The sequence below is a fragment of the Porites lutea genome, chromosome 2 (assembly GCF_958299795.1).
Source record: "Porites lutea chromosome 2, jaPorLute2.1, whole genome shotgun sequence".
In the NCBI taxonomy this organism is placed as follows: domain Eukaryota; kingdom Metazoa; phylum Cnidaria; class Anthozoa; order Scleractinia; family Poritidae; genus Porites; species Porites lutea.
The window spans coordinates 15858515-15884443 of record NC_133202.1 but is presented as its reverse complement, the minus strand read 5'-3'; the positions used below and the strand labels follow the sequence as shown (position 1 = coordinate 15884443).

At 39.2% G+C, this 25929-nt stretch overlaps 2 protein-coding genes across 6 annotated transcripts in view; both read left to right on the top strand.

Annotated features, from left to right (window-relative positions):
- Window positions 1–25929, top strand: part of LOC140927860 (uncharacterized) — a 39451-nt gene that overhangs the window by 2929 nt on the left and 10593 nt on the right. For 2 of the 4 annotated variants that reach the window (XM_073377551.1, XM_073377549.1), the window contains exons 1-2: window positions 23756–24242; window positions 25814–25929. The exon at window positions 25814–25929 is cut by the window's right edge and continues 181 nt beyond it. In XM_073377551.1, the coding sequence (XP_073233652.1) occupies window positions 24239–24242; window positions 25814–25929 (120 nt within the window). In that variant the 5' untranslated portion in view covers window positions 23756–24238. Of the gene's footprint in view, window positions 1–16716; window positions 16807–23755; window positions 24243–25813 lie in introns of those variants that run through there. The other 2 variants (XM_073377550.1, XM_073377552.1) reach the window with 2 other exon arrangements.
- LOC140927858 (uncharacterized) lies at window positions 1849–13840 on the top strand. 2 transcript variants are annotated; one of them, XM_073377546.1, is made up of 12 exons: window positions 1849–1989; window positions 3928–4203; window positions 5144–5208; window positions 5384–5446; window positions 5547–5627; window positions 6319–6395; window positions 6778–6859; window positions 7092–7181; window positions 8172–8630; window positions 9262–9333; window positions 10072–10194; window positions 11442–13840. In XM_073377546.1, the coding sequence occupies exons 1-12, from the start codon at window positions 1986–1988 to the stop codon at window positions 11529–11531; spliced, it is 1482 nt and encodes a 493-aa protein (XP_073233647.1). In that variant the 5' UTR covers window positions 1849–1985; the 3' UTR covers window positions 11532–13840. The 2 variants fall into 2 exon arrangements, with proteins under 2 accessions (XP_073233647.1, XP_073233648.1); XM_073377547.1 differs by lacking the exon at window positions 6778–6859 and having other exon boundaries at window positions 6319–6393.

The following is a 25929-nucleotide window of genomic DNA, read 5'->3' as shown; positions in this document are numbered from 1 at the left end:
TGGGAACTAATTTTTTCTATAGCGAAAGTGTGGCTTCTTGCTGGGGATTAATATTTGCAATTTTCTGGGGGTCGTGCCCTCGAAACACTAGTGAAACAACACGCAGAGACGTGACTGTTTGTAAAACACGTTGACGATAAACAACATTTCCTTGTTTTTCTCTGACGCTACGGTAGACATTATGCTTAGTCCCTGTACGGCGTCTTCCCACGCAATCTCGGTCAAGGCATTTCGGTGGAGAACTCGCTCGGACCACGTGACCCGAAACGCATTAGCCGCGCGGAATAATGCGGCCTACGGACAAGGCAACGGCAGACAGTCGTTCCGTACAGTCCTTCGCTATCATTAAAAACACTGGACACGGGGATTTTGTTATTGGCCGTTTTCACACTAGAGCTAGAAATGGATCATCCGTCTGAGACTAGCCTGTGTACAGTCGCGCCCTCCCCATAGACACCCTTTCTCCGATTTTTTCTGGGAGGAGGGGGCGTCTGTTCACAGGTTATCTGGAACGGATAATCCCGTCTCCAAAAGTCAGGCGGATTGTTCATTCAAAGTTAAAACTATTCCATTTTCAAATTAAGACATATTGCCTATCTGACGCGAATCATCAAACGGATAACCCGTCTCACACGAATAATCCTTCTCTAGTGTGAAAACGGCCATTTTTGTTATAATGAAGGTCGCGCCCGGCCCTTGAGTTGGGCGTTTGCGTGTCTGCTTTTGCTTTTTCACAAAGATTATTTTTAAATTGACTATTGACGTTTCTATGTGTAAGATAATATTAGAAGTGGAATACTTTATAAAAAGTGTAATCTATCAAATGTTAAAATTTTTCAAAAGAATAGCTTATTTCCGAGATGATCCTAAGAACTTTATTTGGATTTATATACAAAAAAAAGTACGGGTTAATTAATATTTAACTTTTTGAAACAAAACAAGTTAATTTTTAACTTTCTCGTTAACCGTAACTGAAAAAAATTAACCGATAGCCGTAAAAGAGCCAAAATTTTAGCCGATAACCGTAAAAACCACCACCCCATTGAGACCCTCTTACATGCCAGAGGTATTCATAATTTTAACATATACAGGGCACCAACAAAACTTAATAGTGACTTACGGGACTGGTAAGTGTGTGATTATATTCTAACATAAAGCATTCACTTTAGATTTCGGATTCAAAATCTCCCGAGACCTGATTAAACCGGGTCGTTTAGAGTAAATGTAGCCTTGCTGTTAAAAACGAGTACTCTCAAACGACGACAATTAAATTCGATAGTTGGGTCATCTAGTTGGCATCAAAGTGTTACCCTCGTGCATGAATGGATGAAGTAAGAAAACTGAACCGAGTTTTGTCTGCCGCAGCAAATGCCGCGGACTCAACTTCCGTATAGCAAGATGGTCATTGAGTATTGATGACGTGACTGACAATTAAAAGCGTACCTTATGAAACCCCGCGTTTTAGTAACAGTTGACTTGCTCTCAATAAAGAAATTAAATATCAATGTGCATAGCAAAGCAATTTTAACAGGTCTCTTCGAAATGTATTGGCTGTGAGTTGACCTCAGTTCTTACTTTTACTGAAAAGAAATTGAAGGATCGGTCAATCATCGTTGGATTGGATTGCCTTGCAAATCTAATCACACTTGTTTCATTGGGACAAGATTTAAATTCCTTTAACTTCAGGTGACTACGTACATTGCCATTTTCTTCCGCCCATAAATTGATATTCAGGTTCTTCAGTTAAAATTCTGCTGGCAAACAGATGGCTGAAACAACGCTGAACTGCTCACTACGATTAAGGTCATAGAACAACGTTAATTTCAGCTTTTTTTATTGAAATTATAGGTGTACTTCTGACCTAACTACCATCTACAGTTATCGCAATTTATGACATCGATCTTTGATCGGCAGCAGACCTCTAACTTCTCTTAATATTAACAAGCAAACATAGTCTTCAAGAAAGACACTGCAGACCCTCCAATATGGGTAAGTTCTTGATTGTGCCTTTGTTTAATATTTCCTTTGACAGACCTAGAATATTATATTGCTCTAGCGAACATTTCTTTCTACTATTTCCGGGTGATGTGAGCTTTAATTGTGTTATTCAATATTACTCCAGAGTGTCAATGCTTTAGAAATTTCCCGTTCTAGAGAAATAGCTAGAAATGGCATCGAATGCGTTGCAAATTAAAACCTTTTCCGCTTACCTATGTTTGGTCATTAATTTAGTATACTTTGATTTCGCTCTCCGAAAATAGCAAGCGAACAATTCATGTATTAAATAAAGTTTTCACCGTTCATTTACCCTTTACTAACGTTGCAATTTGAAGCTAATAACTTTACTTAGCGCACTTTTCCTTAACGCTGGATTGTCCTGCCTTGTATTTTCCCGTCATATACGCGACAAAACCTGGAATAAAAACTAGACTTCCCCCCCCCCAAAAAAAGAGTAAAAATAGAGTAGGAGCGTATAATCTAAATCCCAATTTATGTAAATTTCAGTGAAAATTAAAACACTCAACAGGTTTCCGCAACAGGTTTCACTCGCATGAACCTACACTGCTATTGAAGCAGATAGTTGTATGTAAACTACCCGCGCACACTAAATCACACAGCTAGTTATAGTATTTGCAGAGAACAGAAGAAAATACGGGGTAAAATCCCTGGACGAGTTTAAGCACTATAAAGCTTCTTCCGGGTCACGTGCGACTGCGTTTCAAGAACACGTCAACTCTCCTCTAAATGCGATTGGTTTCCAAATCTGGAAAAGAATGCGCAAAAAGTCCAAAACGGAGGGCGATCTTGCAGCTTTCGGAAGACCACACGGGACTAATTTGCAACCGGTTGGCAAAACAATAAACAAACAAAGTTAACAATGGAACCTAGCCCGAAAACAAAAGAGCTGCGACCCATTGGGGTCCAGTTAAATCAGAGGTTCTGAAGCGCTGTAAGGCTACTGAAAACGGATTCACATTTTGTTCACTTTGCAGTCCACATATGTTTTGAAAATTATTGAGGCAAGACCACTTAAATTATAAAGTCTAAATTTTCTGAAGGGAACTTTGTCAATGAAAATAATTTTGACGTTTATAAATGCATTTAACAAGAGGTTTGAAAGAGGTTTGAAAGGGTGGAATTCCACAACTCGAGAGGGAGAACAGCCTCCTTTTGAACGATGTACAGAATCATAGCTTTTTATATTATAATAAACAATCCTAGGAGACACCTTAATCCGCATCTGCAATAGATACTATATTTGTTATAGATCACCCCATCCAGAAAGGCCTAGATGCGAGTCATCAGCTGACAGGGAGTGATATCACCGAAAGTCAGCTCGCGGAGCAGATTGGCCTTAAATGGAAAGACCTTACCACAGATCCCAAAATGGAAATACAAAAGTCATCAGAAATACAAAACAATAGTATTTTATTACTTTCATTACATCCCTGTTTGACTACGCCTCTCACCTTTACTAGCCTCCTACAAGGACACTGCCCGTGTTTGGCTAGCCTGCGTAGCTCATGATTTTTTTCTTTTAATGGTTGGTTAAGAAAGAGATACAGCCGTGCGAAAGCTGAACCAATTAGGTTGAACTAGAAAATGATGAGGGAGGGAAGGCAGTAAGATAATAAACTGCCTGCATCATACCCATGAGATTTTTGAAACTCCATTGCAAGCAGATGGAACAATCAGCATTTCCTGATTGGCTGACAGAATGTCAACCTGTCAGCAGATGTCAGATTTCCAGTAAAGACAAAGGAATACCATCGTTTGTTTTGTGGTATGCAGTTTCTGACATGGTTTGTGATTGCTCAACACAAAATATTGAAGGCCAGTATTTTTAGACGTTAAGAAGCTCTCAGTGCTGTTCAATAAAACTCCGAAGAATAATAATTTACTGTAACTGTCTTTTTCATTTTTTAGGGACATTTCCTGATCCAAGAAATGAAGAGGTTACAGAATTACAGCTCTCTGACATCAGTGATGACGTAGGGACTTGCTGGCGTGTAGTTGGCTCAAACCTACTCATCTCAGCATCAAAGATTCATAATCTCGATGATGAGTACAAGGCTAATCGAGACAAGGCAAATGCTCTTTTGATCTCGTGGAAACAACAGGAGGGAAGTAACGCTACAGTTGGCCATCTAGCTGATGTTTTGGATAGTGTAGGAAAAAGGAGCATTGCTGAAAGACTGCTTGGTGGGTGAATGAAGTAATGAAGTAATGTGGAAAGAACAAATGATTCTTGTCAGTATTCAGGGCTGTGCTCTAGCAGAACCCGGTGGCCTGGTTCCGTAATTAACTGAGTTGATTGATCTGATACCAACTGTTACGAATTCCGTAAAATAGTTACTCCTTTGCAAGCTTACAATCTGTTCGCTTTGAGCGCTTACCATTTGTATGGAAAACCCGGAAATTCCGGGGAGAATTCAAATGAAATGGTTCATCCCGTTGGAATTTTGCGGAAAAGAAGTAATACCTTTCGAGGTATTACCGTTTTCCTGTTTTTACCGAAACGACCGAAAGTTTCTGTGCCATTTGTCTGGATTACTAGTGCCAGGCTTCATGTCGAGAGAAAACGAAAAATTTACCGGTATTTTGTAAATGGTACAAGTCAATCCAGTTCCTGTTTTCGGTGCCAAAAAAAATACCAGTGCCATTTGACGGAATTTTTCACCGAAATTTCCGTACTAATGTTAAGCACTCCTTGCTTAGTGTCCTTTGTCTGACAAAATGCTTCCTTCAAGTCACATTTGTTGTTTTGGTTGTGATTCCATGTAATTTAGTAATGTGAATACCTACGAAGCGGCTGCGTGAGTATCATTAAATAGCCCGGATTTTGAATAAACTCATACTGCAAGTCATTTTATTTTTTGCAATGATCTTGCTTCCGTTTGTATTTTATTGGTGATAGTAAAAAAAATTGCACTCCTGGTGCCTATAAAACACTAAAAAAACCTTTGGAAGCTTGAGCAAAGGGCAACTCGTGTGCTTGACTTAGCGCTTGTGATAACAGATATCGTCGGTGAATAATCATGTTTTAGTTTGTAGTAGCAATTGAGATGTTGTTGCATTTTGACTCAATGCTATTCCTAATCTTGTACCCAGATCTCACTCTGTTTTATCCCATTCTGATCAGGACTTAGTTGCGTCAACCAAAGATTAAGAGGCGTGGACACTGAAGAATCAGACGCGCCACATCAGGTGAGTTTGTAAAGTCTTGCATTTTAAAGGTAGAAACAAGAGCAGATTATCATTTGCGAGAAATTGTAGGTTCAATTCATATTTTTCGGGCCAACAAAGGAATGATTAGATTAACATCGCAACCTAGAACCAGGGAGCTGACATTATTAATGCTTCTCCTTCTTCCTTTTTTCAGATTAACAGCTGTGATAGGATGATTTGTGAAATGAGTGACAAACTAAGAGCCAACCTTAGAGAGGTATACAAAATATCCTATCCATGGGAAGGAATGGGAAACGCTTGTCATCCAACCGGCAAAAGAGTAAAATGATTTCGTTAGTTTTTCGCTTTTTTTCCAGTTTTTTAAAAGCCAAGACGATACATGTAACAAGCTGATAGATGAAATGAGCGACGCTCTTCGAGTTAGCTTATGGGAGGAGGTATAAAAGTAAAATAGTTATGTCGATAATTGACTGATTTGCAGTGAAGATCGGATCCCTTATCAGTCATTTAGGCTATTTTCACACTGAACCGGAAAGCTTTTGCTCTGGCACAAAAACCATACCGGATAGGGCTTCTGTTGAAACAGTAAAAACGATGATCCCGGCGCGATTTTTGTAACGGAGCCGCCGAGTCGTTCTCTAAAGTGGAGGGTCACCGGCATATCAGATAGGTGTTCATATTAGGGACTTTAAGACACCACGCTGGCGATGGTCACGAAAACGTCCCTCAAAAAAGTGAATTTGCATTCTTTCAATCTCTATCGTTATAACTCCAACTCGTTAACTTTGTCAAACCCAAGCGAGCTCGTTTTGAGCCGAATTGCTAAGAACCATATTCAAATTAAGAAAGAGAAAGAAAAAATTTAGCTGTCGCTTATTTACGTCCTCCATAAAACGTGAAAATAGGAATTTTCCCGTTTTAAAATGTTGCAGTGACGGCAAAAAAAAATGTACAAAAAAAGCTTGATGCATGTGCAGAGCTTTTGCTTTGCCTATTCAACCTGTTGCTTTTTGACGTTCTCGTTGTAGATTGTAGTCGTCGTCGTGGCATCTTAAAGTCCTTACAACCGATATAGTGTGAACACAGCCTAAATGTTTCTTTTCGTTTCTTTTTCTGTTTGTTTCATAGGTTTCCAAAATGGAGGCCAAAAATAAAGTAGAGCTTTCAGAAGAAAAGCAAATGCGCCAGGACAAAGAACAAGAAGTGGGTCAACTTAGTACTATTTTTATTTCAATCTCTATCGTTATAACTCCAACTCGTTAACTTTGTCAAACCCAAGCGAGCTCTTTTTCAGCCGAATTGCTAAGAACCATATTCAAATTCAGAAAGAGAAAGAAAAAATTTAGCTGTCGCCTATTTACGTCTACCATAAAACGTGAAATTAGGAATTGTCCTGTTCGGCAAAGAAATGTACAAAAAAAAGCGTGATGCACGTGCAGAGTTGTTGTTTTGCCTATTTAACCTGTTGCTTTTTGACGTTCTCTTTGTAGATTGTAGTCGTCGTCGCGGCATCTTAAAGAGCTTACAACCGATATAGAATGTTCCTAAATGTTTCTTTTCGTTTCTTTTTCTGTTTGTTTCATAAGTTTCCAAAATGGAGGCCAAAATTAAAGCCCTAGAAGTAGAGCTTTCAGAAGAAAAGCAAATGCGCCAGGACAAAGAACAAGAAGTGGGTCAACTCAGTAATGTTTTATACTAGTCATACAAGGCGCTTCTTCAACCGTGAGCGAACAAGGGTGAATGATCGGACTTATAGAAATGACCTCACCATCATTCATTCTTACGCCGACGATAGCATAGGGCTTTACTAACTATAAGCCAGTAAGCTAAGATGAAAAGGGTGTTAGTTCGAGGCTGGCAGTCTTCCGTATGTTTTACTTCGTTGCTTCTTGGTCTTGCAGGTTTCACAGCTGATCACTAGAATTGAGGGATTAGAAGAGGAGCTTTCAATTCCCAAGCAAAAAGGCCATGATGAGATAAACGAACAACAGGTGAGTCAGAACAGTACTAAAAAACAGCTGCGCGAAACACTGCTGCACTTTTCAAGTAAAACGAACTGTGAAAAATGTTTTTGAGTACTGTTTGTGCTAAAAGCTTTAATAAGCACTTGTTGCGCTCATTTTAGGTAAATCGGACCTAAAGAAACCACTTATAATAAACGATGAATAGCAATAGAATCCTCATTGCCCTTTTGCATGGAACTTAATTAACCCTCGGACGTACACACAAATTAATACCCCCACCGTGGTACAAGGGAGGAGGGGTTGATGGAACCCCTCCCCGGAGTTTTTGATATGTTGAAGTATTTCGAAACGATATTACCTTCAGTGGAAAGCCTTTGATCTTCTCTATAAGATGAAGTATATTTTATGGGTGGTAGTCAACTTGGATTTTACCAAGAACTAGAAATCAGGTTAAAACCGCGAGAAATAATAAGTTTTTGTGCTTTACATGAAATATAACACATAAATAAGCACTTTGCATGATTTTAGCCTCAAGATTTAATTTTATTGTTGAAAGAAGTAAAACAAAAGATGTATTTTTAACCAGAAATGGCTTGACCACCGGCTACTTATGACGTCATATCTCGTAACCATAGCAACTGATCGTCCCTAAACTTGTCTCAAAATTTGTGCGAGGGATGAAAAAACAGCTACTGAAAACTTCAGCCGCCGATATTTTTATCCCCTAGGAAGAAACTCAGAAAATCCTTAGGGGGTGGCATCCACCCCCTTTTCCCCTCCTTGTACGTCAGAGGGTTAAGATATTTACAGAATCACAAAAAGGTAACTTATTTTTTTCTTTCTTTTTCCACATATCTAGCAATTAAGTTTGAAGTTAAAAGAAATGTGATATAGATTTTCTGAATATCCGGGTAGTGCGTACAGAGCCGCCAAAATCGGCAAGTAACAACACAAGTTTATTCGTCCAGCATTTTAGCCGAATTGTCACACATTTCCGGCTTTTTATAATCACTGCAGAAAGGTGACCTAGCGACGGATACAGATCAATTAGCGAGAGATCGAGAGCATCGCATTGATGTTCGATTAAAAAACATCAACGAACAGCTTCGCATATACGTTACATCCCCTCTTCAAGTACAAGAAGTAAAACAAGATCAACTAAAAACAGCAGTAAAACTTGATCTACTGACACATCTTAGCAAGCGGTTACAAGAGTTTTATACGGAGGCTTTGAGAATGGTTAGAGAGGCCTGTAAATGTAGCGAAGACTTAAGGAAAGACTTCTATGACCTTGTCTACCACGGTCTCAGGGCGGAACATTATGAGCTGGTCCACAGAGTCAAGGATCTGGAATCTTCCCAGGAGGAGATGTCTGAGGAGGAAAAGAAGAAATTTGACAAGCTGCAATTTTATCAGAGAGGCCGACAAAGCCAAGTAGACCAATTGGACAAACTGTGGAGTTCTCTCTTTACCCCGGTATGTATCTATGTTAACTAACGTTCCAAATTAACGGTTTGACTTTAACTTTATTTTAGTCAGCATGTATACTGTTAGACTGTTCAATTAAAATAAGGAAAGAACAAGACCGGTAGGCGGACACATGAACGCCATATCAGTCTACCGTTTGGCACGGCGAAGGTGCAGTTACTTGGATGCGTAGTAACTAAGCTAGGAGACACCTCTTTTGATTTGGTATAGTAGCGCTCTGCGCATGGGCAGAGGGTAAAACCTCTGAAAAAAGTTAAAATTTATTCGTCATTTCCGTGTTAATAGAGCAAAAATATTGTTCAGTCAAATTTTTTAGCCGGTCGAAAATTCAGCGTCCAGTGCCGTGTGAAGGTAACCTTAACGTTTTCCCCGATTTCCAGGTAATTTACTAAAACAACTCACAAAGCTGCGTCTCGTCGTTTTGCAATTCACTTTTCGGTGTCGAGATATGGGATGAAACCGCCCGCGTCTCATGTTTTTCAAGTTATATCCATCTCGGCAAAACTGGGATTGCGTAGGAGTCTTTCCTAGATCGAATAATTAATATAATATATAGTATCCTAGGTATTACAACTTAATTTAGCCTTGAAATAACCCTAACTACTCCTTTAACTTCCAGCCTGGTCGCCGCCAGAAGACCGCAATGTCAGCGGATTCGATGGGTCAGAAGAAACCGAGAGACAGTAAAAAGGTAGATAAAGATTATTTATAATGGAATTTATATAGCGCTTATACATCGCTGTTCTAACAAAAGAAAAAATTATTGTTTTCTTTTCTTGATGATCAGTGTCCTTTGCGTTAATCCTTCATTTGCTGAATCCTCCCATGAGAAATTCAGTCGAATTCAATTATTCATTCGTTCCCTTTTTCAATCATCTCCGCATCCATCTATCCATCCATCCATCCATCTATCCATCTACTCCTTCCTTCCTTCATTTCCTCTTTCATAGTAGAGGAAAGGCTTTGTTTAGTTTGCAAATGTAACTGTATAGAAGACGAAAAACAGTAATAGAAGACTTCTTTATGTATTGTATACTATAATATCGTATAATTCAGTTTCTGTTAATGTTTAGATAATTTGTTGTAGTAGTGAATTGACCTTTACTGTAACTAGACCAATACCTCCCTTTTGAGAGTAAGGCGCAATGAAAATATACAACCCGTACTATACTGCTGTACTACTATTCGTGCATTTATTCATTCATTTAAGCAATCAATCATTCTGCTTTCATTAATTTGATAAGCTTGGTAACCCAAAGATATCACCGGCTCTCAATGAGAATTTGCAAGTGTGATTACCCCTGGATACTAAGTAGAGAAAAAAAAAAGATATAGAAAAATATTGTTGTTTTTCCCTTGAGTCCCTGACGTGAAAACGAATCCACACTTTTCAATGTCTGAAGAATGATTTTGTATACTTTCGCTACAGGTCACGAGATACACTGACCCTGGCGACATATGGAGAAAACTTAAGCTGCGTGGAGAGGACACAAGACCTACAGCACCCTCAACTTCCAGCTATGGCCAACCAGAAGAAGAGTCACGTTTGAATGTAAGTATTTCCTCATCTTTTTCCATTTTTCAATACGTACCTCACTCTTTCCCCTGTCACGTAAGGCGCATTTGATCATATTTACACGCTAATTTGCGCCAAAAGAGAAATAAATTATTATTAATTACTATTATTATCATTGACATACCCCGGCTTCCTTTTATAATCTATTTTGAGGCCATAGTTTCCTAAATATATGGTGCCTCCTTTTGATGTTGCTCAATGTTTTTGCGTATCATGAATATCTGTGAGATTTAGTTTTCTAATGACGGTCAGTTTCCTTATACTTGCATTTTACGGCTCCTTTCCAAATTGCTGAACTAAGAAGAGAAGTATCGATGATTAGTCAACAACTTGTGTTCAAGCCCATCGCCCAGAATTCCGCGACATTATCTCGGAACATTGCAAGTTACAGTCTTCCAACTCTTCACAGTTCTACATGCGAGGCTTGCGAGTCAGGCCTTTTAAAATAATAATATTCATTGATAATTAAAACTTTCAAAATCGTTAGGCTGACACTTACAATGTATCAACCAATTTCGTTCATCGGTCTCGTCAACGGTCTTCATCGTTCGTTTTTTCCCTCACAAGTTATGAGTCGTGATCTTACCAGTTTTCATTCCATCAGCTCAGTTTTCCCCTGCCTGCAAATGAGGTTCACTTTCTATCAGCACATCATTTTTCACTAACGCACAATACGTCATGTGAACTGCTTTAACATCGACGATGTTCAGTCACTGAACGTCGTCACTATGGTGGTTTCTTGGCTTACCTTTGCCATTTGATGCTTATGTGTTGGTCTCCTAACTACGAGTGAAAGACCAATTCATTGCATATATATGGGGGGTGGGGGGGAGTGGTTAACGACGTACTTTTTACTTATACCACTTATAATATCACCAAACGGTTTTTTCACCTGCTATGGTGAAAAATTCACTTCTTGTTTTTTGTGTCAAATATTGCTCTCGGACTTTTGGAATTTCTATACCAAACCTATAATATTAATGTCTTGATATTATCTTTCGGCCCAAATATCTGAGGCGGCGCAGTTACCACCAGTTTTTTGTAAGTTTCAATAACCATGTTCAGATCACCTTTCCTGCGTAGTCAATTCAAGAACTGTGCAAAATAGCTGTGAGAAATCCCTTGACTTTTCACAAAGCAATTATCTCTAATCTAATAGGAGATAAAAGTTAACTGGATGCTATTATAAAAACTGACTGAATGTTTTTTTGTTTTTTTTTTAGCTGAGGAAAATGAATTCAACCGTCGGATCAGTCATTCAAACCATTTCAAAAAAGAAGGAAGGTGGCGAGAAACCGATGCGGGATTGCTAATTATTATTTGTACTGAGTAAAATGATAATCTATGATGTTTCCGTTTTTAGGTTCCTTTATATTTAAACCCTCCCCCCGGGGGGTACTCCTGGAAATTCTTGGTGGGGATGTGCCGGTCAGCTCTCCAAATCCTGACCCTTTTTCATACCAAAAGGTGACATTTTTCACACCCTTTTTTAGACCTGGCCGCAAAAATCCGTACCCGTTTCACTGGCCTTTAAGAAATAATGTCATAAGTACTTAGATTAGAACAGCAACCAAAAAAGATTTCTTCAAATCCACTTCGAATTCGCACTTTTCTCTTTCTTCCTTAGTCATTTGGAATTGAAGCAATAAATACGTTTATAGTCACTACCGTAATTCTCTCGAAAACCATATCCGAATCTAGACTAAAATGGGCAAAGTCTATATCTGTTTTCAGACCAAAACGGCGCCAAGACCATACTCTTTAAGGTGGCACATACCTGCGTGTATGGCTTATATAAGGGAGTATCCCCTGGGTATTTAACCCGGTAAGACATGCATATTAATTTTTGTAGAGAGGCATTGGTATATCATCAAGAACCTAAACTTTTCGATTGCAGTACAAACTTGTAGAAAGTTACTTTTGACCCTCTTGTAGCGAACATTGTCTCTTTGTGTTAGACTCTCGAAATAGGGTTCTGTTCAGGCAAAACGAGGGGAACTCGCTGTTAGCTCAAACAAATAGACCCGATTCCAATATATTATACTTCTTATTATAGACCTGATTCCAATGCATCATACTTCTTATTATTGCTGGTCACCAGCAGTTTAATTCTCTAAATCGGGTGAAATTCAAGCGGCGAATCCGCAATAAGGGGGCCCGAAACCCTTAGACGGCTTTTTATTTTATCTTAGTGATTTTCAGAACAGACCTCTTGAGCTAGGGTGAGAGACCTGTTTTTTTTTTTTTTCCAATTATTTACATACAAATATAGCGCTAGCGTGTTCAAGAGGTCAGAAAACGGATGTGCAGTCCGTACGGACGTAGTCCCGCTCAGACCACTAGGGTGGTTTCTCAGTACGTACACCGCCTGAGTTCAAATTCCCGAGACCATGTTTGAAAATTACCGACTGGTAGGCTTTGTACGCCTATCTAGTACTTTTACTTGAACTATTTTCTTTTTTATCTAATGTTATTTGCTCAATTTTACTAGCCAGTGTCGCCCAGGGTTTTGGGTATACGGTATCAAACATGACTTCGGGTAACGGTATGTTAGGTTTCCTTTAGGTTTGAACATGTGCTGAGAAAAATTTGGGCTGAATTTCGGTTTATTGACAAGCTTATTTAAGGTATTATTATTCCCACTGATCGACCTTGAATAGCTTGTTTTATAATCACTGTGCAGGGTATGCAAAAGGTTATTCCTGTTATTATAGTTAGCTATCGCAAGAAAAATGTAGAAAAACTAAGGAACAGAGAGGACGCACCTTTTGATTGAAATGTTCAGTGTTCACTTTAAGAGGAAAGAGAAATAAAGTGGGTGTTGGTTAGTTAGTAGCATCAAAGGAAGTAATTATGCTAGCACGACTTGATATCTCAAGTTTAAGCCTTAACTACATCGCCATTACCAAAGATTACAGAATACCGGAAAGTCACCACAGTTTATGAAGATGAAAATTTATCTTGATCAGTATTTTCAGGGCTTCGGTTTATAGCAGAGTACTTTACAATCTCCCTGAATCGACTTCAGTGAGTTTTACAGGCACATTTGTTTATAACTGTATTCTAAAAAGAGTCGCTATATAACATTAGAGTTTCCATACCAACGTTATGACGCTACTGCCTAGTTACTTTTAATTTTTTTTTTGGCAGTGGAAAATCTTTGAAGTAGCCACGTCGATGTTAGCCTGAGCCACAGACGGAAACAAGCTTCTTAGTTACGTCCGACTGCGGAACAGCGCCGAAATCCTTGTTCTGGATCCCCACCTGTGTACCAGGGTTTGAGTAAGCGCCATGATTGGCGTGATTGATTGATTTGCCAATCACGTTGAAGGGAAGTTGAAACGCATTGTTTCCGGTAATTCTTTGTCCGTTGGGGGCCCAAAACAAATATATCGGCGTTGCTTCGCAGACGTTACTAACAGGGGTTAGATTACTACTGATAACTGGCTAATATATGCGCAATGGCAATATGTTTCAGAGTTGCCTTAAAAGCTATCAATGATGATAAATATAGAGAAACAATGGGAAAGAGAGAAAATAATTTTTTTCTCTGGTCGAATCAGAAGGTAATTTAATAGATATTAACTTTTCTTACCAAATTAAAACACTGTAAATAAGTCCACTTGAAGGCGTGATTTAAAGTTGATTAATAATTTTTTTAGTTTTATCCCTTTGGATCTGGCTAAAGTAATCTCAGCTGTGTAAATTTATTTGCGTACAGCTTGTACTAGAGAGTGTGCAGTAAAAAAAATATTAGTTCTGGCACCAGTTGTTCAAAAAGGTGGATAACGCTATCCTCTGGTGAGAAGAAATCGTTATATCCAATAGATAACGCGGTTGGTTTCAGAAATACTTATCCGATGGAATAGCACTAAAAGGTAAAAAAAATGGTAAACGTCCGTATTTTGCGTCAGTAACAGGTAACAGTACTTAGACTGACAAATATGAGGCCGGCGGTGCGCTCATTTTACCCCCTCTCCTCATCAGTGCTCCATTTTACGTGTTATTTAAGCTACACGGAAAGGAAGGAAGTCAAAACAAGCATTTGAGGTCACACTTGAGAATCGAACTCGGAACCTCATGCACACACAGAAGGTGGTGCAGCAATCTTTATTAGATGAAAGTAAGTACTCAAACCTCTTCAGGGGTAAAGTAGGACGCAAATAAGTATGAATTAAGCCTTTCGGACGGGTGGGGTCATTTCCCTTCCACATGGAACGATGAAGATATTGCATTTATGTCTGAACCCATTTAGCTCTCAGTTTAAGCAAATTCAGCTAAAGGATAGATCTCTGCACAGTCAGGTAACTCATTTTGGAAATTCTGATCACTGTCCTGCTAGAGTTACTCACAAAAATAACCACTAACTTGCTGTGATATTAATCCACTGCCAATTTCGCTATTCACCAACTACTCCTTCCAGGTTAAATTTTTCCCCTTACTGGAAAGAAAGACAGGAAAGTGCGCAAAACAAAAAATAGATGGAAAAGGAAAGGCAAAGGAAACAAAGAGAACAAGAAGGACATTGAAATAGAATTGCCGATTAGCATACGGCAAATTTTGACATATGAGCATCCGCCAAAAACAATTATCAATCACGCTTAATAGGATCCATTTCGAATAAGATATACCCTTTGTCTCAGTTTTAGCCATTTCCGTTCAAAATGGCGTAAAACGGTCAAAAAGGGATGGTTTGGTAAAAAACCCGCTTATTTTGCCACTGGATGATCTTCGCCAAATGGTTACTGCAAGAGATACAGTTTGGATGGCAAATAGTTTAAAATCTCTGGGGACTGGTCGTTAAGCAACCTGGTAACTGAGAGAAACCGAAAGAAACCCAGAGCATATAGTTCCCGGATGTCCATAGCCTATGCATTGTATGCACTAAGAAGTGTAGCGCCCTCAAGACCCCATAAGACTCGTGCTAAATAGCTCTTGAATACGAAATCAATTTCGTGCATTTAGTTTGCTTTGGAGCTATTCATTTAATTAATTTGCAATTTCCGCTTATAGACAATAGAATTTCTCTATTTTAGAGTTTTTTAAAGTTAAGGCTATTCGCGTATATTGCAGATGGGTCCGCCCAAACTATGGTCATTTAATTTTTTCATCGCGCACGTTTACCATATTGGTGTCCCAAAACAATGAAACGGCGGCCTTGTTGGTGTCTTACATTTTAAATTCTCCACTAAACCTTCTTTTTTTGTTTTCGCTGGTAGCAGAGGCCTCATATTTCCCTGGTATTCCCGCCCGATCATAATCAATACTAAGGAAAATAGGTCTCTGTTAGTCTCTGGATATACGAAAAAGGCTCGAGTGACTACACACTTGGAAAACAGGATGGCGCGGACACAAGTGACCTTATGACAAGTACAACTTCAGACCATGTAGTCAATCGAGCCTTTTTCGTGCATCCATGACAGCGCCATTTCTGATGTCGTCAGCTTTTTGAACAGTTTATTTTAAGAGGAGTTAGGGTTGAGATCCCTTGAGGACTTTGTTTCATGTAAATTTCCGGGAGCGTCTTATTATTGATCTTTAGCAGGCGCACAAGGACGATTCAAGTGGTCAAACGTTGGAATAGACCTTTTTATAGCATGTATGTTTTGTTTTCCCAATTCAGACTACATGATATTCCTCAGGGCCCAGGTGTGCTTCTCAAGCTTTCATATCCGAAATCAAATTTCGAACTAACCCTGGGTTAACTTAACTCTGGTGTGAACAATCCGACCCAGGGAATTTGCCTTTTGTCTTTTCTTAGATTATGCATACATAATGCGCGTGAATAGCACGATATTTGAAAGAAACTGTTACCTGAGGTATCATCAAGTGGTCTCAAATGGGAATTACAACATTCAAGCTTTGAGGCTGAGGTACGTTGCCCGGCCGCTTCCGCTCGACCAATTGGCATTGCGCATGCCGTTTATTCAGTCACCTCGTCCGCCCACCTTGTGGGAACGTAAGGCGTAGCCAAAGACATGAAAACAAAACGTGACAGATAAACTAAAAATGATCAAATTAATAGAATTAGGGAAAAACCCCCATGGAACACTTGACCTCTCGTGACAAGTGCAGTAAGGAAATACACTCATGTTTCACTTAAGAAGCGTGAACCCAACACGGAAACCTCTTCCAATACTTAGTGGATTTAAAGGGCTAAGTTAAAATCCATTGCCTCTATAGTCACCTTTTTACAAGACCAATCGTTTCACACAGTTGTAGAGCTAGAAGGGAGCACTTAAACTGGAACTATCAGCAAAGGACAGAATTCCTATAGTCGATTCTAATACGGCCGGCTAAGCAAATTTGTGGAAGGTAATGACAACTTCCTTTATTTTATTATTTCGTTTCCTCAGATAACCCGTTTCATGTTGGTGCCTTGCATTTGCACGAAATTAAAGATTAATGCTGATAACCGTATTAGTAAACGTTGCTTCCAGAGTTAGCTAGCCGACTTGAGGTAATTGTGTAACTGGTTTTGTGTACGTGCGTCCTTAGCTTTGACCACCGGGCAGGAATCTAAAATCCCCGCTATATTGGAAACATATCGAAGCAGTCAGCCAATAGAGTCTCAGTCATAAAACATGGGTAAGTACATGAATGTTTCTTTAATTTTCTGATATTTCTTTTATGATAACATGTAAATATCGTTGTCGTGCCATTGCAACTTTTTCTAGTTATCATTTCCGGGTGTAAGCGTGTCGGGCTGCGCCGGAGAATTTCTTCAACCTTAAGAATACTTCGTCCAATTTTGCTCAAACCCCATGGGACAACTCAAGTCTCCAGTGTTACCTTTAAGGGAACATTACCTTACAGAAAAGCAATTACTCGAATCAAAATGCCGAATAACTGTGTTTTGGAGAATAAAGCTAGAAAACGATTACATGCCACTATGTTTGTCTTTTAGGTAACGGGTTGAGTTCAGGCTTAGTTACCTAAAACTAAAAATAACATTACATTTTGGGTCAGTTTTTATAGTTAATGCTACGAACTCAGTCTTACGGTATTTGATCATTTAGTTTGTTGTTTTGTACTTTGACTTCCAGTCAAAAACACTTAAGCCCGCACACTGTATTGTTAATGCAATTCTTAGCGCTATTTGCAAGAGCTTAAAGTACTCCGTCCTTATATATAGTTTATGTCCTTAGTTCTTTTATTCTCAATAATTCATTTGGTCCGCTCATCTTCGTGAATGACATTTCTGCCAATTCTACCCAAAGTAGATTCCCGTCTGAGTGTTTAAATCCCTTAATGACGTCACAACATAGTTTGAAAGTTGCCGGCTTGAAAGAACTCGTCTGATCTGATTGTTTTCGCGTGCTCAAATATTTAAATATAGTTAATGAGGGAACCCTAATTCAAGCACCCGAATTAAGTGCTGCAGCTATCCTTAAATGAGATCTTTAATGGGCTATGGCTTGGCTATGAAGTACTTCTCCTATTTCGTTTTTGATGTAAGTTTTTGCATTCTGAGCAATTTCTCTAGTTATCTTCTAATTCTGAGATATCGAGCAGCTTTTAGTGCTTAGATTGACCTTTCATCCGTATTTTGCAATATTTTAGTAGACAATTTATGAATTTCCTGAAAAAAAAAGGAGCCAAATCTTCTCCCCTGGGGCAGATCATGGACTCAAGATAAAAGTAGCTGGGCTGCTAGGTCAGCGGTTTTTAGAGAAAATTCAAAATGGTGGACGAAGATTCACACTCGACTGACTTGAGTGTCTTGCGGGTGAAGGTCATTCAGTAATTTTATTGGCTCATTACAATTTTTGGTTGATAAAGGACAAGTTGTTTAATAACGCAGGTTACGCCGTAAAATCGCACAAAAATGCTTAGAAATCCTACTTTTGTTGTTCAAGTTGCATATTTTAGCTTCAGACCAAAAAACGTTTTTGTTTTTTCAAGTAACTTTTGAGCAACTTTCGTTACAAAAAGCAACTTTTGATTGTCCTTTGAGTAACTTTTGAGCAACTTTTTTGAGAAATTACGGGAAACTTTTTGGAAAATCTCGAGCAACTTGTGGAAAGCCCTAACTGCATTTGTCTCTTAGGAAATGGGTTGAGTTCAGGGTTAGCCGGTTATAACTAAAACGATTACGGTGATTTCGAGTTCAGCTTTTATAAAGGTAAATCTTACAAACTCATTATTAAGGTCTTTGATTGTCTGTGTTCTCTCAGTGTACTTTGACTTCCTGTAAAAAATATGCAAGAGCTATTTGCAAGAACTTTAAGTACTCCATCTTTATAGTTATGTGAGACATTAGTTCGTTATCTTCAATAATTCATTTGGTAAACTTAATGTTCGTAAATGACATTAGGCCACTGTATTGTACCCAAAATAGATTTCAAAATAGATTCCCATCTTAGCCGCCGGCAATAATTACTCTCTTCACTCAAATGAATATTGTTAAATACCAAAAGGAGAACACGACTAGTCAGAACCTCAGCTGAACTTCAGAAAGTGCCCATAAAATACCTCCTTTAAGGATAGCTAGTGCAGCACTTAATTCGGGTACTGGTACTTAAATAAAGTAATAAGTTATGTTAAGGCTCACCGATATATAAAGTTTTGAGCACACGAAAACAATCAGATCAGTGCTTTCAAGCTTAAATACTCAGATGGGAATAGCCTGTGTACAGACGACCCCCCTTCCTTCCCGATTTTTTGTGAGGGAGGGGGCACGTCTGCACACAGGCTACTGATAAACAATGGACGTAATTAATTTACAAATTTACATGTGGCATGAAACAAAAACCGGTCAGGATTGGGTATTTGCTATTAAATTCTAATTTTGACAAGCCTATCTACACTGTATATAGACTAGTCAAAACAACTATAAGTTACAAGCTGTAGTCCGAATGCGCGGCTTCGAAGTACCATTTAATTTGTGCGTGGAGCATTTGAGGGATACTCATTACTTTGCGGAGGGTAGAGGAACAGGCAATTAAATTTTACATTTCCGTCTTTTTTACACCCCTTTTCTCCCGCCTCCCTTACTTTTTGGCCTATTCTCTTTTCTCCCTTATTTCCCCCTTTTTCCCTTGTTTAATGTATAGTAGTTGTTAAATATGTCAATTTATGACTCCTTTTACCACTCATAATGTATTATCGTTAATTAAAAATATTTAGCCATTTCTGTTTGGCTTTAAATTCCTGGCTAGCTCTTCAAAACATGCTATGGCTTATAAAATCTAGAACAAAAACATCACTTTGTCCAATAACAGATACAGTTCTTGAACGAACGATATCAGTGGCGCTCTCTTTGTTAAGTAAGCGCAAAAAGTGTTGGGATATTTCTAAATGATTAACGAAATAACTGACCCAAACTAATCTAAAGACCTTGCAAGAATATATACACAAAGAAAGTTGCATGCCCACTGCCTCTTGAGGAATGTCTGCATAGAAACCCAGCTAAACCCACTCGTCCATGATGACATCATCTCAGTGGCGGTGCTTCAGACTGAGAGGCAGCTGTATTCGTACGCTGGTCAACAAGTGATTCGGATTGCATCATTTCAATTGCAAATTACTGGTTCCCATCAGACTCTGAATCCCCATGATGGGCGGGTGATGAGGTTTGATAGTTATATACATTACAAATTGCACTCTATTAGTGGTTCCTTGATTTAAGGGAAACCGTATGGCACCTGAAAGTTCCCGTCTAACTTGCCATCACCCACATGACTTGTCTGTACAGGTACCAAAAACGACTAAGTAACTTAATGAGGAAGGTTATCCTCGTCTTCAATAAAAACCATCGTTGCCTTGATCGCCTCGCCAAATCAGCCTCAACCGCAGGGCTCACTTAAATCGTCATCAAACTTATCCTTTTCCAACAGAGTGTCGACTGGATACTTAAGTTGAATCTTATTTGAAATATATTGTGAAACAGAACAAGCGTGAAATACAGTGATCTCATTGGTGTCTGGGCTCTTTGCCCATTATTGGCGAAACTCGTTGGGCACTAATGTGAACATGCCCTTTTTTCAAGTATCCACGCCATGCTTCGAGCATGGTGCTGGTTTCCTAGTACAGGTTCGAGACCTTAAACTCGGGCACTCCTTAAATGTATACGTGTGCTCGTTTCTGTTACCGGTTTTGGGGCTATCAATTGCTTTTTCTCGCAGCTGAGCTCACTTTTAAAGTGACGTTTGACAGTACACAATTTCATACTGGGTACCCACGATACTCAGGCATTAGAAGTGGCAATATTTTATCAAGGGCAATGCCTCTCGCAGGCTGTTATCCACCTCGGCATAACATTCTCCTCGATCTGCATAATTCTACACATCATACTTAGCCTCATCCTATAACTATTATATATTTATTGTAACGGAAATACTTTTTGTACTGCGACTTAACGACTGTGTTTATAATTAGTTCACTGTTGTCTAAGGTTTGATTTGTATCGGTCCATTTTATTCACTCGACTCATGAAAAGCTCGTCGTCTATAACGGGCCTAAGACATTCTGAAACGGGTAACATGACAGTGGCAGATCCAGGGGAGGGGCCTGGGGGGCCCGGGACCCCCTTATTTTCAGACCAAACTATGGCCCGAAGGGGCCGAAAAAAACATTTTGGAGACCGCTTCCCCCCCCCCCCCTTAACTCAGGGTCTGGATGACCGCCTCCCCCCCCCCCCTCCCCCCTATCTCAAGGTCTGGATCCGGTACTGATGATAGAACATGATAGAACATGAAAAGCCCCTTGGAGATGTAAAATAAATATATGTATGTATGTATGTCAAGAGAGCTCTTGTTTATGTATATACCTACTGCCAACCGACCAGTAATAACCACTATCAAATTACATCTTGCACTCGCGATTAATTCTTCGACATAATGTTTTAATAATAAAGAAACCTCGTGTTTTTAAGTAGAAGAATCTGCTTGGGATTCCGGACAAATGCTGGAACAGCTTTCATGTTGGACGTCAGTCAGTATCATCTGACATTTTTCTGATCTCCACGCGGTCCACTGACCTTACTTGCCACAGGAGTGCATAATTTTAACAAATGCGGGGCACCAACTAAACTTAATGGTGACTTAAGGGACTGGGCCCGGTTGCATAAAACCTGCACTTAAGTGCTCACTTAAGTAGGTCACTTACAAATCCGTTATGGGGACACTTACGGGTGTTGCATGGAACGCACTTAGCACTCTCGTAAGTTTCTGTTTTACGTGGTAACTTACGGGCTCACTTAAGGGCACAGGTAACTTTGATATAGTACTTTATTAGTGACCCAATCTATTTTTTTAAGCTAACCATCGATGGGTGTAAAGAAATTAGCTGGTCGTTTCGAACACTCTTGAGCCTCTGTTAGATGATTAGGGAAATTCAGCCGGTTGAGATAACGTTTTATATAGACAGAAAAAAGTGCTTCATCATTTAACCAAAAAAAATTATTCGACCGAGAAGTTTCGACATGATAAAAAATAGTTTATTAATGTAATATCTGCACAGGTTCTAAACTACTTCTTAATGTTAAGTTTTCGTCTAAACAACTGCAACTTAAGATCAAGCCGCTGTTCCTTCTTTTTTAGAATTCTCATTTTGACATCATGCTCTTCTTTTAAATGCTCTTCATATATCTTCTTACTGTTTCTTTGTCTATGTCCTTGTTCCCTAACAGAGTCGGAATCAGGTACAGTTTGGTTATTTTGTTTGTTCTTCCCTTAAACGGCTTTCTTCTTACTCCTTCTCCGAAGTTCTCTAGCCAATTTCTCATTCAACCACCCTATCTGGGCCTACTGAAAGGTACGATGAAGTTGACGATAGGCTGTGTTTCTCAATGGCGCCACTTGAAGTATCAAGGGTGTGTTCTCTGGCTTGGATATTATCCCCCGAGTCTATTCCACCAGCTATAGATACGTGGTAGGGATTTTCTTTTCCGAGTATCTCGGTGATTAGCTCGTCACCATCAGTCCACTCTATTGCACCTGCACCCCAGTCTTCTTTCGTTTGGCGTATTTGGCTTTAGTGGCTGACGACAAGTCCTCCCATTTCTTTTTAAGTTGTTCCTTGGTTCTTGGTGGGAACCAGTGTAGGAGATAAAGTACCGAATAGAGTCATCTTTCTCCTTTTTACCTCATGGAGAAAAAAATTGTGATTTTATCCGTCTTAAAATTCGGCGCTCTTTTTCAGGGGTTAGAGCCTTGCTCATCTTCAGAATTCCGTTTCATTGACATCCTAGAAATGTAGAAATGTTTTTCTAAACGATGAAGAAGAAGAAGCTACGGGCGACAGCAGCAATGCTGATGAAGGGTACCAAGACGACATTAATGAAACTGAAGAGGGTCGAAAAAAACGTTAGGAATTTGCTCGTTCGTTTTTGTTTTTGTTTTTTGTTTTTTTTTTCACAATCCTTATAATCTATTGAAGCTGATGACAGTTTTTAAATAATTTCAAATCATTCAGCAAAGAAGATTGACATTTTAATATCCTATGAGTGCAACTTATCAAGTCCGATGACTTTCATTGAAATACGTTTGCATGCCATCGTTATTTTACAAGAATATTTACTGATAATGTTTGTTGCATTCTACTTTTTTTCTGAAGGACGGCTTTAAATAAAGTGAACATCAGAGGTTAAAAGAGCGCATTAGAACGGAATTACTTAAATAAAAAACTTTTTTTTCACTTCTCAGTAAAAGATCTCGTTAACTTTAGTAGAAACAGTAAGGATACGGGACCTACATAGGTCCCGTAAATTTACGTGCTATTTTTCCCGGAAAAAACGTTTTATGCAACACCCGCAATTTCTGTTGCATAAATGACACTTAAGTGAACACTTACGAAAATCGTAAGTGCAGTCAGTTAAGTGAAATCCCTAAGTGGACCACGTATGTAAGTATTTTTATGCAACTCACTTAAGTTACGAGTACACGTACGTATACCCGTAACTGTTACGGGCGTTTTATGCAACCGGGCCCTGGTAAGTATGCGTTTACATTTTAATGAAAAGCATTCACTTTAGATCTAGATTTGGGATTCAAAATCCGCTGAGACCTGATCAAACCGGGTCGTTTTTATTTTGGATTCACTCATCTGCGTCCAAACGATAAAACGAAATCCTGTACCAATAATTTCCGGATTCGAAATCACTTCTAGTTTAAATGTAGCCTAAACTGTTAACCCTTTGCGTCCTGAGTACATGCATATTATTTTTGTAACCTTTGGCTATAAATAGTCAAAAACGCGTAATTTTTGCTGCGTCACATTTTTGCCATATGTTTGTCAAATGCGAGGAATGTCACGCAAGTTAACGGTCGGGATTCGTTTAGCGGTTTCATGGACTTGACTGTTGCAGCTTCATGGCTTTTTCGGAACCACTTTCCTCTGCAGAAGCGCCCATGCTGGCATCATTAAGCTGGAATGGGGGGCAATGAATGGATGACGTAAGCCGAAACCTGAGTTTGCCTGCCGAAGCAAAAGCCGCAGGCTCAACCTCCATACGGCAAGATGGTCATTGAGTATTGATGACGTAACTGACAGTTAAAAGGGTAGATGGTGAAACACCGTGGTTACAGATGACTGCCCTCAACAAGGAAATCAATCTCTTGTGCATAGCGAAGTGATTTAAACAGCTCTCTTCGGGATGTATTAGGTTTGATGTCCTTTCCTACTTTTACTGAGACGAAATTGAAGGATCGGTCAATCATTGTTGTATATTGCCCTGCAAAACTTATCAAACTTGGGACAAGAAAAATTCCTTTACATTCAAAGTAACTACATGGCAATTTTTTCTTCCGCCGGTCGATATTCGAGTTCGTCTGTTCAAATTCTGCGGATATACAAGTGGCTGAAACAACGCTGAACTACTTATACATAAGATCATAGAGCAACTTCGCTTCAGCTTTTGTCAATCAAATAAGTGCCTTTCTGACATAAAAGCGGCCTGCAGTTAACGCAATTTATTACATCGAGCTTTAATCGACAGCAGAGCTAGCTCTCTGTCTTCAATTAATCATATCAATTAAGGAAACCGAGTCTCCAAGCAACACGCTGCAGACCCTCCAATATGGGTAAGTTCTTGATTGTGCCTTTGTTTAATACTTCTTGGGTATAGAGCTAGAAAAATTATCGTATATTGCTTCTGCAAGCATTTCTCTTACTATTTCCGGGTGAAGTGAGCCATGGCCTTATGTGTTATTCCAGAGTATCAATGCTTTAGAAACTTCCCGTTCCAGAGAAGTGGCATGCGAATGAAAATATTTCTTGTACAGTTAAGAGGTGTGAGCTTAAGAATTGTAAAATCTTTTTCCGCTTGCTATGTTTGGTTATTTATTCTGTTTATTTAGAAGACTTCGATTTCGTTGTCCACAGATTGCAAGCGAGAATTACAATGTAATAAACTTTTCGGTTTATTTGCCCTTCAACAATATCGCAATTTGAAGCTAATCCAATTTACTTGGATCACTTTTCTTTCAGTCTGGATTGTCTTGCATTGTCACGTTTCCGTCAAATATACCCCAAATAATCACACACAAAAAAAGGTTAAAATAATAGAGAAGAAGGGTATAATTTAAATGACAATTTATGTAAATTACAGGAAAATTTGGCTCATAACGAAGTTCAACAAGCTCTCCTCCCAAGGATCTAAATATAATGCAAGCTCTTTTTCGTCTGTTATTTGAAGCGTTCAATCTCCTGTTCTTTGATTTTTTTTTCTCTGCTCCTTTCTCTTTCTGGCCTCAGAAGTTTTTTGAGCCAATGTGGTAAGCACCCCGGTACTTAGCAAATGCTTTGTCTAAATCTTCAATCAAGCGATCAACATCCTTCTCGATACTAGATGTTACATAATAACGTTTGTCATTATTGAAGCTGTGATGGCAGCTCAGTCCAGTTTTGAGTTTACCAGTGTGGTGGGAGGGGGGGAAGGGGGGGGGGGGTGCGACGTTATTTTTAACATAACAGAGGGGGGGTTGGAACTAATTTTTTTGTTTTGGAGGTGGGTACTGTCTAAGTTTTTGCTAGATAACTCTAGTTTTTCAGCCCCCCCCCCCCCTCCTGATAATTATTGCACAGTCCCTTAATTACTGCAACAGGTCTCAGGTGTTTTCATATACTCGCATGAGCCCACAATTCTGTTGGGTTAACTGCCGGGCACCCACTTAATCAGTTTCAGTATCTGCATTGAGCAGAAGAAACTATCGCGAAAATCTCTGCACGAATTTAAGTATAAAAAATCTTCTCCCGGAAAAGAATGCGCGAAAAAGCCCAAAGCGGATTCAAATTATTCTCGGTTCCCTGGCAATTTAATGTCCACATGACAGTATGTTTTGAAAATTATAGGGGCAGGAGCACTTAAACTATACAGTCAAAAGTCGTTAGAGAGAACTTTGGTCGCCACGTTAATTATTTTTACCGTCAATGAATAACTACTTTGACGTCTCTTAATGCATTTAACACGAGGTGTATAGACAAAGGGTGAAAGGTGATTGAAAAATACATTGGAATTCCACTTCACAAGAGGGATAACAATATCAAGAATTTTAACGATGAACAGAATCACAGCTTTGTGATATTTATGATAATAAACAAAACTAGCAGCCACCTCAATTTGCTTCTGCAATAGATACTATATTCGTTACAGATTATCCCGTCCAGCGGAGCCTGGATCCGAGTCATCAGCTGACAGAGAGTGATATCAACGAAAGTCAGCTCCCGGAGCAGATTGGCCTTAAATGGAAAGACCTTGCTAGAGAACTA